General features: G+C 54.9%; 5 protein-coding genes across 5 annotated transcripts; 4 read left to right on the forward strand and 1 right to left on the reverse strand.

The window, feature by feature from the left end:
- Positions 1 to 1,998: 1,998 nt before the first annotated feature.
- On the reverse strand, positions 1,999 to 4,049 carry PG985_015587 (glycine--tRNA ligase; the record flags this gene model as incomplete). Its single annotated transcript, XM_066835353.1, has 2 exons — positions 1,999 to 2,397; positions 2,448 to 4,049. 2 exons carry the CDS (start codon positions 4,047 to 4,049, stop codon positions 1,999 to 2,001), a joined length of 2,001 nt encoding a protein of 666 aa, XP_066676556.1.
- A 747-nt stretch (positions 4,050 to 4,796) lies between these two features.
- Positions 4,797 to 6,676, forward strand: PG985_015588 (ribosome production factor 1; the record flags this gene model as incomplete). Its single annotated transcript, XM_066835354.1, has 8 exons — positions 4,797 to 5,706; positions 5,823 to 5,886; positions 5,971 to 6,013; positions 6,096 to 6,101; positions 6,232 to 6,271; positions 6,325 to 6,357; positions 6,415 to 6,489; positions 6,564 to 6,676. 8 exons carry the CDS (start codon positions 4,797 to 4,799, stop codon positions 6,674 to 6,676), a joined length of 1,284 nt encoding a protein of 427 aa, XP_066676557.1.
- A 534-nt stretch (positions 6,677 to 7,210) lies between these two features.
- On the forward strand, positions 7,211 to 9,586 carry PG985_015589 (uncharacterized protein; the record flags this gene model as incomplete). Its single annotated transcript, XM_066835355.1, has 1 exon — positions 7,211 to 9,586. One exon carries the CDS (start codon positions 7,211 to 7,213, stop codon positions 9,584 to 9,586), a length of 2,376 nt encoding a protein of 791 aa, XP_066676558.1.
- Positions 9,587 to 10,258: 672 nt separating this feature from the next.
- PG985_015590 (nucleoside transporter) lies at positions 10,259 to 11,700 on the forward strand (the record flags this gene model as incomplete). Its single annotated transcript, XM_066835356.1, has 2 exons — positions 10,259 to 10,434; positions 10,506 to 11,700. 2 exons carry the CDS (start codon positions 10,259 to 10,261, stop codon positions 11,698 to 11,700), a joined length of 1,371 nt encoding a protein of 456 aa, XP_066676559.1.
- A 964-nt stretch (positions 11,701 to 12,664) lies between these two features.
- Positions 12,665 to 13,765, forward strand: PG985_015591 (uncharacterized protein; the record flags this gene model as incomplete). The annotated part of the gene is made up of 1 exon (XM_066835357.1): positions 12,665 to 13,765. One exon carries the CDS (start codon positions 12,665 to 12,667, stop codon positions 13,763 to 13,765), a length of 1,101 nt encoding a protein of 366 aa, XP_066676560.1.
- Between the last annotated feature and the right edge of the window lie 98 nt (positions 13,766 to 13,863).

Consider the following 13,863-nt stretch of genomic DNA (forward strand, 5'->3'; position numbering starts at 1 on the left):
TGGTTTAATCAAACGTATTCCCACTACGATGCCCGATGCAACTATGCGCCCGCGGCCCTTGCCTCCCTTTGCGCTATAGCCGCAGCCGTTATAGATGTCAACCTTCCAAATACCTCGGGAGCTTGATACTCTACATGGCATGGCGCTGTGACATGATTTATTTATCTTGATCGCGTCCCGGATTCCGGTGGTGCATCTGGGCATGACACCGGACGAAACGGCAGCATAGCACGCGGCGGGGTCGACTATGCTCGATCCGAGTCGGGAGTCGTCTGCAGGGGTGTGGCACTCAGTCTTTCTACCCAACGACGAATGAGATTGCTCTCCATAAGGGTCTTCGACGCAGGCAGGCTGCATGCCAATGAGGCCGGGTATATGTGACAGGGACAGGCGGCTTAGCGGCGCAACGACTTGCAGCTCTCTGGGGACGAAGTACTGACTACTGGCTACATTCATTGATAGCCGCGTTCACCTGCGCTGGAAACGGACTGATTGATTGCCCTGATGGCCACCTGCAGCCCTTCACTCCCAACCTGACGCATGTATGTACGTCGTTGGTCTCCACGAAAGGAATGAAAAAGAAAGCCCAGAGAGCATTGGTCATGTGCACCTCCCATTTGTTTCAATACATACGTCAGACCCGTACGATTGATTGTCCTCAAAGCGTGCGGACTCGTCAAGAAGGGGTTTAGGGGAGGGGCTGTTTCTTCTATGTAGGTCAGTCTCGAGTTGCCCTCAATACGACATCTGTCTCAAGACACTCGCTCGCTCGCGCGCCAGGGCCATGACTTCGGGCGAACAGCTCGATGGATCCCACCCGGTTTCTGTAGCTTTCCCAAGGGAAGCATGCCCGTCATTTGGGTGGATGGGTTGGTCTTTTTATTACATCTAATCTTGCGTCGGCACTCGGGCGGCGGGTACTCACTCTTCTACCGTCGCCTATTCAGTCCAGGCACGGGGTCTTTGGTCTGTCAGTGATCGGCCTTCCACGCATATTCCTTTTCACATTGGGTAATTGCAATAAGCGCCCATGCCGCTACTGGCGAACTACACAAGCCCCTGGAGGTCCAGGTCTAACAGATTGGTCGAAAAGCTAGAAAATGTCAAATCCGAATTATTTACCAGTTAACCAAATCGTTCATTCCCTTGTCGCAATCGAAAGCTGGCGCTACTAATAGGCAACGTACCTGACGGTTTATTCCTCCGGCCGCTCGTACAGACTTACTCGCTTGCTTGCATCTTGTTTCAGTTGCGACCAAGCCTAATCATAACGCCGGAACCCGGCTCTCACGGAAAACGATCGGCGCGGCCACAATGGAAGGCCATTGCCACGGCCGTGGAAGCCCGCTGCGAAAGGAGGCCGCCCGGCTATCATTGCCACTGCATTTAGCCATGCTGCATGCTGTTTTGTTGCCTCTCTGTAGAAGTTGGGACTTATTCTGTTACATTAGACGACATGACCTTGGTAATTCGATGTAGATCGACGTTGAAACACACTAGCCGGGCAACCGTGCCTTTGGTTCTTTGTTTCCAATTAGCGGATCCCGTCACAGAAGTCGCCTTCACCCCTCAGTCCCAGTGCGACCCCTGGGACTTTGGTCTTGAATCCAGGGGGTATCCAGTGCAACATGGGAAAGCAAGCAGACTCGTCAACTATCCCGCATGCAGTCGTATTCGAGGGCTGGATAAGCAAAATCATTGACCATCTGGCCCTTAGGATGCTACTTAATATCATGAGCGGTAATTGATTTGATTGGCTACACGGCCATGCTTCCTTAAGTTTTGCAAGGCTTTTGAAATACGTGAAGATGAGATTGTTTAGGTTCTCTCTGCTTGAGAGCAGTTTCTTGTGGATAATAAACGTCGGCAGGTGACAGGTAAAAAAGCCAAGTGAAACTACATCTAAAGAACTGAGCATCCGCATAAGAGCTGTTATGCCCCCTGCCGTCTATTTTGGTTTTGTTTGGCCTCAATTGTTGCGTCCTGAGAGTGACGACACTATTCGCGGATTGTCACCTCGACTTCCTGACCCTCGAATGCCGGAAGCTCGGCCGCGACATCTTGCCAAGACTTGCTGCCATCCACCATCGATTGAATTGCCTGGATGATGCGGTCCTCGTCAGCACGGACTTGCTTCGTCGAATCGCGGTCACGAAGCGTGATTGTCTGGTCCTTGACGGTCTGGAAATCCACAGTGATGCCCAACGGTGTGCCCAGTTCGTCATTGCGACTGTAGCGTTTGCCAATGGTTGCCGAAGAGTCGTCGATACGGCTGGAGATACCTGCCTTGCGCAGCTTTTGCGACAGCTTGTAGCAGAACGGTGTGAACTGCTCGTTGCTCGACAGGGGCACAATAAGAACCTTGGTGGGGGCAACTGTAGGGGGGAAAGACAAGACCTATGGATTGTTAGAGTCGAAAATGATAGCACGTAAGACGGATGACTTACACCTCGGGCCTCGTCGCCACCCTCACCTCCACGGCTCCAATAGCAATGCTCCATCAAAGCGTAGAGAATTCTGCCGATACCAAACGAAGGCTCGATCACGTTGGGCGTAAACTCGCGCGTGTTCTCGGTTCGTGTTCGCTTTTCTACGACAACGAGCTCCTTGGGTACAACGACCTTTCCGTCGCCAACACCAGGGACGTCGAGTGCCAGAGAGCCGGATGCATCCAGAGCCTTCGCAAACTCCTCTCTTTGAGCTTGAGAGGTCTCCATCAGAGCAGCTTCCACAGTCTTGCCATCCTTCTTGAAGTGAGGACCGAACTTCTTCTTGTCAACGTCCACTACCCACTCCTCGACCTTGATGGGCGCAGGCAAGCGTTCGCGGACAATCAATGGTGCACCAGTCTTCTTCGCGTGAACGCTAAGATCGTAGGCACTGCGATCAGCACAGCCCACACACTCAATCCAGCCGTACGAAGTGAAAAGCTCGGCATCCCAGCAGTCGGCGGCGTAGTGGGCCATCTCGTTGGCCATGTGCTGTCTGAACCGAATCTTGGACTGGTCGACACCGATCTTCTTGAGGAACAAGTGAATACGAGCCAGGAAGTAACCGAGAGTCTCGTTATCCACGGTACCCTTGGCTACAGCCTCACCGATTGCCACTTTCTCGACATCGGTCTTTCCTGAAAGCTGGGTCTCCCGGTTAAGCAGAACAAGCTCGACATCCTTGACCTCATCGAAGCGCGGGTGCTTCTTTCCACCCTGGGGATCAACAAAGTGCTCGATCTCGGCCATCAGGAATTCTCGCACTCGCAACAAACCGGCTCGGGGGGAGATCTCATTTCTGTAAGACCTGCCGACAGAGGCCGAAGCAAAGGGCATCTTCGCCTGGTTGAACTCCAACAATTTCGAGAAGTTCAGGAACTGGCCCTGGGCCGTCTCAGGTCGAAGATAACCGGGAAGGTTGCTGCTGGGGCCAATGGAGGTCTGGAACATCAAGTTGAATGCCACAGGAGGGGATGGCTGTACACCAGTGGCCGGGTTCTTCAGATCGTGCTTCTTGATCAGCTCGCCCAGTTCCGCGCCGTTGTAGTTGTCAATCTTAGCCAAAGTCTCCTCGTACTCCTGCACAACGGCATCGTCAAGCTTCACAGCCTCGACAGCGCCCTTGTTCTTCCGCTTCTTCTTCTTGGGGTCCTCCTCTTTCTCCTCGACCTTCTGGCCACGTGCCTCCTTGTCGCCCTTGAGACGGCTCTCGAGGATCTCCTCAACGAAGTGATCGGCGCGCAGGATCTCACCGTTCTTGGGGTCCTTGCACATCCAGTCTGCGAACTTGTCGACGTGGCCACTGGTCTTCAGGACCTCGTGGGGGGTCAAGACACTGCAGTCGATCTCGAGCATGTCCTCTTCCAGGACGAAATGCTTCCTCCAGACGTCAACAACGTTGGCCTGGAGACCGCAACCAGGAGGGCCATAATCGTAGAGGCCAGCGACACCGCCGTAGATCTCGAACGAGGGGGTGTAGAACATGCGCCGGCGCAGCATGGAGTCCAGGGAGGGGCGGTCGAGGGGTTGACCCTTGAGGGTGGTAGCCGAAGTAGCCATGTTTGCGGGTGGTTTGGAGTGAGCCTCCCGTGTAATAAGAGAACGATGGACTGGTGATGAGGCAGGGAAGGTCCTCAGTTGTAGTTGGGTGCGTGCAACAATTGGTCGCAGAAGATTTGTGGTTGGCCTGCCACTGAAGAATGGACTGTGAATGACGTGAAGAGCCCGCATATACCCCTAAAGAAAGGGAAGAAACTTTAGAGAGAGAGGAAATGGCAATGGCAGTAAGGTGAGTCACTGCAGCTGGGTACAGTGCCGCCAATTAGATCGGTGCCTCAGCAGGTACGGTAACCCTTCTACAGCATGTATACAGTTTATTTACAGCGATGTACCTGACCTAGAACCTGGGTATGGGGCAGTACTTTAGCCGGGCACACATTCAACGGACGGATGCGCCTTTCGATCGAATTCGGAGTCGGGTTTGGGCATGCTTGAGCCTCAAGAAAATCCAGCAACAAGCTGTGCACGACAAGCCCGAGGGAAAAACGGAGCTTGACCGCGCCGAAAAAAGTACCCCTCTTCCAGCCTGCTCGAGGTGAAAAATAACCCCGCGCTGGGATCTGCTAGCAGGGAGACCCCTTGCAAGCCACTATCGGTATCTCGCTGCGTCTTATCTTATCGGTCCGTAACTTTTTTTTGGCTGGCCGCTGAAGTCTAGTCCCTAGTCTTGGATTAGAACTGCGACGCAGATGCACCCAGTAAACAATCTCTCTCGCATCACGAACACGCCAGTCCCCGATTGAAGTCATGGCTGGACCCAAAGGATCACTGTCCAAAAGGACAGGAAACAAGATTCATCGCAGGTCGCTCTATGTCGAATCAAAGAAACAGAGCTCCAAAGACAAGCTGGAGAAAAATTTCCGAAGGAAAAAGGAGGAAGCGAACGACCCAGAACTTCGACGTCGGCGCTTGGAAAAGAACAAGCCGATCACCATTGATCGGAAACGCGTCTTTAGCACGGCCGACGATGATAGCCTTGGTGCGAACGTCGACTTAGCGCAGCTGCATAAGCGCAGGCGCCTCGCTGAAGTCGAAGTCGGGGGGGCCCAAGACGCCGATCCCAATGCCATCACCGACAACGGCGCCCAGGACGAGGAAGACGACGATGACGAAGTTGACAGTATGCTGGGGTCTGACGACGAAGATGGGGAAGAGGACGACGATGAAGACGAGGACAAGGACAGCAATAAGGCTTCGAACGACCTCCGTCGCGTAATCCGCGAAGACAGCACGGCGCCCTCGATAGCTACTACGGTTGATCTTACGCCTGAATCGCTGGTCAAGAAGTTCCCGACTCTGTTTTCAGATGATGCGCCCGCCGAGCCGAAACTGCTCATCACCACCACCCTGAACAGCACCATTCATAAGGAGGCAAAGATGCTCACATCATTCTTCCCTAACAGCGACTATGTTCCTCGTTCGGCACACAAGTACGCGCATAAGTACTCTGTCCGTGAGATTGCCAAGTACGCTTCCAATCGAGACTACACGGCAATTCTTATTCTGGGAGAAGACCAGAAGAAGCCAAAGAGTTTGGACATTGTCCACCTTCCCTCCGGACCGACCTTCTCATTTTCCGTATCCAACTGGATGGATGTGAAGCGCCTGCCGGGCCACGGAAACCCCCAGGACTTCCACCCAGAACTTCTCCTTAATGGTAAGCAATATACTGTTGAGCTGTTATCCACCCAAGCACCTTCTCTGGAGCGCCCCTCACACGGATATACCAACATTATATACTTGAGGAGTCGTTGGCTAATATTGAACTACCAGGCTTCGTAACCCCACTCGGTGTCCTTACAGCGAGAATTCTCATGTCCTTATTTCCGAAAAATCCGTAAGTTTTATGAATCAAATATACCTTGGGGTCACACAAGACTCCTGGGCAGGATTCTCCTCTGCTAACACGAAATGCGTTCAGTGAATTCCAAGGTAGACAGGTCGTAACATGCCACAACCAGAGAGTGAGTTGCCCTTCTCTCCATCATAGAGCTTCTAGCCTATGCCACAATATGTATTACTTGAGACGTTGCTAACCTCTTACAGGATTACGTAAGTCCTCACTGATTCTAGGCAGATGCAGCCTCCAGCTCGAGACTTAAGTCGTCTTAATCCCCATGGCCTGGTGTCGTTTCGGGCTACACGATAGCATGAAACTGACTGATACTTTGTGGCTTGGCAGATATTTGTAAGACAACACAGATACAATTTCCGGGAAAAGCGTAAGTAATATCAGCCACTGTTGGACTTGGACACAGCACTAATCTTTATACAGGGACCACCGAAAAGAGTGCGGTCGACGCGGACGGTAAGTCGGTCCACTGACAAGTCCAGGCTAGTTCCATAACTGACCCCTTCTGTTTAGGCAAAGTCATGAAAGGTGTAGAAGATGTCAAGGCAGTGATCCAGGAGGTAGGCCCGGCAAGATGGACATGCAAACGTGAGTTATTAGTTCCTTCCCCTTCTTTCCAACGTGCTCGCAGACCATGAGCATCAAATTCTAACCTGCAACAGTGAGACGCGTTGTCAAGGGAATTGGTAGAGCCGGCAGTGGCGATGGCGACGATGCGGTACCTTGGCAATGGAAGGCCAAGATGGACGTCAAGCGCACTAATTTCCAGCTCTAAGATACCCGTTTGCAGATGCAACAATAGAGAAATATACCACGGAGAACATGGAATCCAAGAACCATCCGCTGAATTTCACTTTCTCGCATGGTAGATACGATCCACCGAAGCGGGTAAATGAGAGCAAGTAGTACATTGTCGGGCAGTTGCTTGCTTTTGTCACGCCGAACCACCAACAGTGTCGTGCACCTGCATCAACGACCTGTATTACATCGGCTGATAGACACACCCTGCCGTTCCCAGGCACAATGTATGTCATTAATGTTGGTAACGTGGTCTGCAAGTGACGTGCCCCCTGGGGAGACCCTGGGGAAACCGGGTGACAAGAAATGTGGTCCCCAACCCACAGCACAACTTATCTCTTATCCAGATAATTTTTTGCGGGGGAGGGGTTAATAAGTCGCCATGGCAATGTTTGGAGGGGTCTTTTACTTTTTTTTCTACTGACAAGACCAGCCAATTCATTTCTTGCCCACTGAAGGGTATACCTACCCATACCAAAAGAAGGAAACGACGCATTCGTGGTAGCTAGTCATGCCGATTGAGAAGCCCCTTCGTGTTCTGCTGCTTGGCAATGGTGGCCGCGAGCATACCATTGCCTGGCGGATGAGCAAGTCTGACAATGTCGAGGCTATCTTCGTCGTCCCTGGCAATGGTGGCACAGCATTGTGCCCGAAAACCACAAACGTCTCTTCTATCTCGGCTGAGGACTTCCCCGCCTTGGTAGAGTTGGCGATGAAAGAAAACATCAACTTCTTGGTACCAGGCCCCGAGGCCCCCTTGGTTGCTGGTGTCGTGGACCACTTCGAGGAGAACACCACCCTGCGCCATTTCTTCGGGCCCTCCAAGAAAGCCGCCCAGATGGAAGGCAGCAAGACCTTTTCCAAGGACTTCATGGCGAAACACAAGATCCCTACCGCCGAGTACAAGAACTTCTCCGACTACAACAAAGCCGTAGAATACGTCAACCAAGTACAGCACAACGTTGTTATCAAGGCTGATGGCCTTGCTGCAGGCAAAGGTGTACTGATGCCGACCACCAAAGAAGAGGCGATTCAAGGCCTGAAAGGGATAATGCTGGACAAGGAGTTCGGCGCTGCGGGAGACGAGGTTGTCATTGAGGAATGCCTGGAGGGAGACGAGCTCAGCATCATTACCTTCTCTGACGGCCACACGATCCGATCATTACCCCCCGCCCAAGACCACAAGCGAATCGGCGACGGTGATACTGGTCTCAACACAGGTGGTATGGGATGCTATGCGCCGACAAATCTGGCAACGCCGGCCCTGGTCGCTCAGATCGACCGCGAAATCATCCAACCCACCATTGATGGCATGCGCAAGGATGGCATGATCTTCCGCGGTGTCCTCTTCACCGGTCTCATGATCACCAAGGCGGGACCCAAGGTACTCGAATACAACGTTCGTTTCGGAGACCCAGAGACCCAGACCCTTCTGCCTCTGCTCTCAGAAGATACCGATTTGGCTGAAATCATGTACGCCTGTTGCGAGGGCAACCTCGACCGTTCCGACTTGGTCTTCAAGGTTGACGACAAGTCGAGTGCCACGGTGGTAGTGGCAGCAGGAGGCTACCCTGAGGCCTATGGCAAGGGCGATGTTATTACAGTACAGACACCACCCGCCGGCATCAACATCTTCCATGCTGGAACTAAGATGTCAGATGGCAAGGTGCAAACGGCGGGTGGCCGAGTAATTGCCGCCAGCGCCACTGGAGACAATCTCAGGGCGGCCGTGGACCGGGCCTACGAAGGTGTCAAGCTCATCGACTTCAACAAAATGTACTACAGAAAGGACATTGCCCACCGTGCCTTCCGTCCTACGGCAGACACAAAGAAGGCCATGACTTATGCACAGGCCGGCGTGAGCATTGATGCCGGAAACCGGGTTGTGGAGGAGATCAAGCAGCTGGTCAAGTCTACTGCCATCGCAGGCGCGAACGCGGATATTGGTGGCTTCGGTGGTGAGGTCGACTTACATGAAGCTGGTTTTGCACATGATGGCCTGAAGTTGGTGAGCTGCATCGACGGAGTTGGAACCAAGCTCATGATTGCTCAAGAAATGAACAAGCACGACACGGTTGGCATCGACTTGGTGGCCATGAATGTCAACGATTTGGTCGTGCAAGGCGCCCAGCCCCTATCCTTCCTCGACTACTTCGGATGCAGCAACCTGGAACCTCAAACGACAGTCGACTTCGTACGGGGTGTCGCCGAAGGTTGCGTACAGTCAGGATGCGCTTTGGTCGGCGGTGAGACGGCCGAGATGCCCGGCATGTACAAGCCTGGCGATTACGACGCTGCCGGCTGCGCCAACGGAATCGTCGAGTCCAAGCACGCTCTGCCGAAACTCGACAAGATGGCCCCTGGCGATGTTCTCCTCGGGCTGAGCTCCTCTGGTGTCCACTCGAATGGATTTTCGCTGGTCCGTCGCATAGTGGAAGCAGCCCAGTTGAGCTACCAAGACGCCGCGCCGTGGGACAAGAGCGGCATCAGCGTAGGCAACTCGCTCTTGACGCCCACCAAGATCTACGTGAAGCCGCTGCTCAAGGCGCGCTCGCAGCTTAAGGGCTTGGCTCATATTACAGGTGGCGGCCTTACCGAGAACGTTCCGCGTGTGCTGCCCAAGGAGCTGGCGGCCGAGATTGACGCGGCAACGTGGGAACTGCCACCCGTGTTCAAGTGGCTCAAGCAGGCGGGCAACGTTGCCGCCTCTGAGATGGCCCGCACTTTCAACACCGGTATTGGCATGGTGGCCGTGGTTGCGCCTGAGGACGCAGCAAGTGTCGTACAGCTGTTGCAGGCTGAGGGCGAGACTGTGTACACCATCGGCAAGCTCACGAGCAGGAGTGGTGAGGGCTGTGTGCTCAAGAACTTGGAGTCGTGGGATTAGGTTAAGGGGGGTTTCAAAAGGTTCTATAGACGGGGATTTGGAGTCAAACAGCAGAAAAAGTGCATGCGTATAATTACATGCAGTGGCATTATACCCTTGGTACACACACATATGTAGTTACGGTTACGAGATTCGATGAATGAAGATGTTTTATTAGAAGTACTCCAATACAGGGGAAGAAAGGAGCGTGGGGTTGGTTGTGCAGCGCCCGTCAGTGCACAGATGCATGTGCATGCATCCGCTTTAGCGTTTACCGCGTACCAAGTTTGCGCTGTGGCTCACTAATAGCTAATTGCTAATAGCGGCTAATGATCTGACCCCTGCAGCTTGGCGGCTTCGGAGGGTCAATTGACGTTGTCATTCCCTCTTATCTTTCCTCATGACCTACACGGATTTGATTGTACATACTCCGTACCTACGTATACTTGCATACTCGGTCACTCTGCCTCCTGAATATCACTGTCGAAACACATCCTCTCTTCTAGGAGGGTACTGTGGGTGACTTGCTCTCGAGCTAACTCCAGTGGCCTTCTGCGGTATCCTGCCCGAGTTACGCTTTGGATGCTGCATCATCTTGTGCCTGGGACACTCGCGGAGAGCCCTATCGTGAGCCCAACCTACTACTAATACATTTCAACAATACCTGGGAAGCAAACAAACCTACAAACAATCATGGATCGCATACGCTCCTTCTTCAAGACACGCGAAGATGAGCAGGAGTACGCGCCTCTTACTGAGGAGACACAGTTCCTCGACGAGTCCCGCGACAGCGAAGAGCACGCCGTTCCATTCTCCTGGATCGAGTATGGCATCTTCGTCTGGCTCGGGGTTGCTATGCTATGGGCTTGGTATGCGCGCCGTCACCCTATCCGCTCCGAAACATCCCCAGCCAAGGCAGCTACTAACAGCGTCAATGTAGGAACATGTTCCTCGCCGCCGCGCCCTACTTCCAAACCCGATTTCAAGAGAACGAATGGATCCTGCAGAACTTCCAGTCGGCGTTGATCTCGGTCTCGACCATCATGAACCTCTTGGCCATGATCATCCTCACCAACATCCAGTACACGGCCTCGTACCCCTTCCGCATCAACATCGCGCTCTACATCAACGTTGGCATCTTCTCCCTGCTGGCCTTCTCCACCGGCGCGTTCCTCGACACATCGCCCACCCACTACCTGTGGTTCCTGCTCGCCATGGTCGCCTGCACCTCGTACGCCGCCGGCCTTATGCAGAACGGCGTGTTCGCCTTCGCCGCCAGCTTCGGCCGGCCCGAGTACATGCAGGCCATCATGGCGGGCCAGGGTGTCGCAGGCGTGCTCCCGCCCGTGACCCAGATCATCTCGGTGCTGGTGGCGCCGCCCAGCGAGTCGGCCAGCACGGCCCCCGGGGATGTGCAAGACGGCACCGGCAAGGCGGCGTCCATCTACTTCCTGACGGCGGTGGCCATCTCCGTGATCGCGGCCCTGGCCTTCATCCCGCTGGTGCGGAGACACAACCACATCATCGAGACCCGCATGGTGGAAGAGATGGCCAACTCCTTCAACAGCGTCGAGGAGGCGGAGCGCGCCTCGCGAAAGGTGGTCAGCATGGTGACGTTGTTCAAGAAGCTGCACTGGTTCGCTAGCGCCGTGTTCGTGTGCTTCGCCGTCACCATGTTCTTCCCCGTCTTCACGCCCAAGATCCTCTCGACGACGCCGCCCGGCGACGCCGACTCCTCGCTGCTGCTGAAGCCGGCGGCCTTCATCCCGCTCGCCTTCGCGTGCTGGAACCTGGGCGACCTGGGCGGGCGCGCGGGGGCCCTGGTGCTGCCGTACCGCGAGCGGCCGTTTGTGCTCTTCGCCGTCAGCGTGGCGCGGGTGCTGTTCATCCCGCTGTACGCGCTGTGCAACCTGCACGGCTCGGGCGGGGTCGTGCACAGCGACGCCTTCTACCTGCTGCTGGTCCAGTTCCCGTTCGGGCTGACCAACGGCTGGCTCGCGTCCAACTGCATGATGGCGCCGAGCGAGTGGGTGGAGGAGGGCGAGCGCGAGGCCGCGGGCGGGTTTATGGGACTCTGCCTGGTGGCTGGGCTTACGTTCGGCAGTCTACTGAGCTTCACGGCGGCGGGCGTCTAAGGGGAGAAGGAAAGAAAGAAAGAAAGTAACTCTAATCGTGGAATTTCGGCGTAGACGGATACCCAGACCATATTTGATTCTCGGTGATTGACATACAAAACATACAATGACATGGCGTTGGCGTTTACAGGGCATTTTGGGGGGCGGACTTCTCAAGGAATATCATCGTCAAGGTACAGGCACAGGCACAGGTACATATGTAGATTCCACCATATGATGGATTGATAAACTCAATACATGTTAATAACTAGAACATTCGCATTGGATTTGTTTCACAGACAATGGTCACACATAGTGTTCGCTACAAGAAGGGGTATGTATGACAACGAAAGGTAAGAATTGATCAAGTTGCAGCTTCTCCTATTTTTCTGTTCCTCGCAGTGCAGAGAACAAGTCGCGCGCGGTCGTAACTGCCCCCAGGCAACATTACGTAGTGCTGTTGCATCCGTGGCTTGGTGGGTACGACGGTATGTAATCGTGCATGCATTGGCAGTGGCGAATACAGTCAATCAACAAGCCGACATGAATACACAGCCTGCCCCAAATACGACAATCGCAGTTTCCCATATATATCCCAAAGACCCAAAAGCAAGGATGGGGTTTTTGGGTATACCTTACGTATGCGGCTTGGGGATAATGGGCAGCCCATGGAGTATAGCAAGCGCAGCACGGGGGAAATCGACTTAAACGGCCCTAGTCCCGTCAGGTGTTACGTGTTAGATCCGTCGTCTCCTACAGCACCTCGAACCTCAGCAATCCCACATCATCTTGGGCCATCCATTCTAGAAGTCTCTTGCTCTTCGTTGGTAAATTCTTTGTTTTCCGGGCATATATAAACTATACTGCTTTACTGCTACTACAAATCCAGATCGTCTTGGGAACAAGAAAGGTTGAACAAGCACAGAATTGCTGGTATATTCAAGAGTCCCTTGCATTCACCCACACCCATCTATTATTCTTAGAAATGGATACCCAGTCGCTGTGGCACGCCCTGTCGGGTGCGTACGACGGAGACGACGACGCCGCCGGCAGGAAGGAGGCCGCCGTGCAGCGCGCCACGGACCGCCTCGAGGACGCCAAGACCTTCGTGCACGTCGCCGAGGGCCGGGCCAACGCCGTCTTCCGGGCCTGTGACGCCGACGGCGAGGACCTGCTGCCGGGGGGCCTGCTGCGCGTGCCCAAGAAGATCGAGGGCGCGCACCCGTACGACTACGAGCGCCTGCAGCAGTTCCGCGCCACCATGATAGTGCCGGCCGTGGGGCCCAAACACCTCGTGCCCCAGCTGCTCGTCCGCGTCACCGAGGCCCAGGCGCAAGCCATGAACGAGACGCGCGCGGCCTCGGGCAAGGCCAAGGACGCTAGCACCATCGAGGGCCCCGGCTTCGCCATGCTCATCCAGGACATGACGCCGTCCCCGGCCGGGGGCCAGCTCGGCATGGAGTTCAAGCCCAAGTGGCTGGCGCAGTCGCCCATCGCGCCCGAGGGCGCCAAGCGCTGCCGCACGTGCGCCCGGGAGGCGTACCGCAACCAGAAGTCGCTAGCCAAGGCCAAGCAGCAAAAACAAGACCAAGACCAAGACGGCAGCAGCCAACAAGAGACAAACTCAAAAGAAGCCGCCACCCCCGCCGCCCCGGTCTGCCCGCTCGGCCTGCTGCACGACGACCCGGACGTGGTCCTGCGCAGCATCGCCCGCTTCGCCCCCTCGACTTGGACGCCGGCCGACCACGAGCGCCTGCGCCGCGCCCTCGCCGCCTCGGGGCTCCTGACCAAGCTGCGCGACGTCCAGACCCGCGGCGACCCGGGCAACACCATGTTCGACAACCCCGAGGACCCGGGGTTCGGCCTGGCCATGACGCTGCGCGACTGCACCTGCTTCGTGCGCATGCCCCAGGACGACAACGACGAGTCCGGAGAGGTCGAGATCAAGCTCGCCGACGTCGACGAGAAGAACTGGCACTCCAAGAAGGAATACTGGCAAAAGTCCCACAACAACCTCGTCGACAGCGGCTTCTACCACGGGACCGAGGAGCCCCACATGGAGACGAAATGCGTGCTGCAGATGTGAGAGAGTGAGATACGTGGGCCCATATCGACATGGTTATGGTTGCTTGTCTTATACGGCTTGCCCGTTTTTAAAGAGGAAATTGGATGAGGGATTGGGTG

Source organism: Apiospora marii (genome assembly GCF_038362585.1).
Source record: "Apiospora marii strain CBS 49790 chromosome Unknown utg000013l_segment0_segment0, whole genome shotgun sequence".
In the NCBI taxonomy this organism is placed as follows: Eukaryota; Fungi; Ascomycota; class Sordariomycetes; order Amphisphaeriales; family Apiosporaceae; genus Apiospora; species Apiospora marii.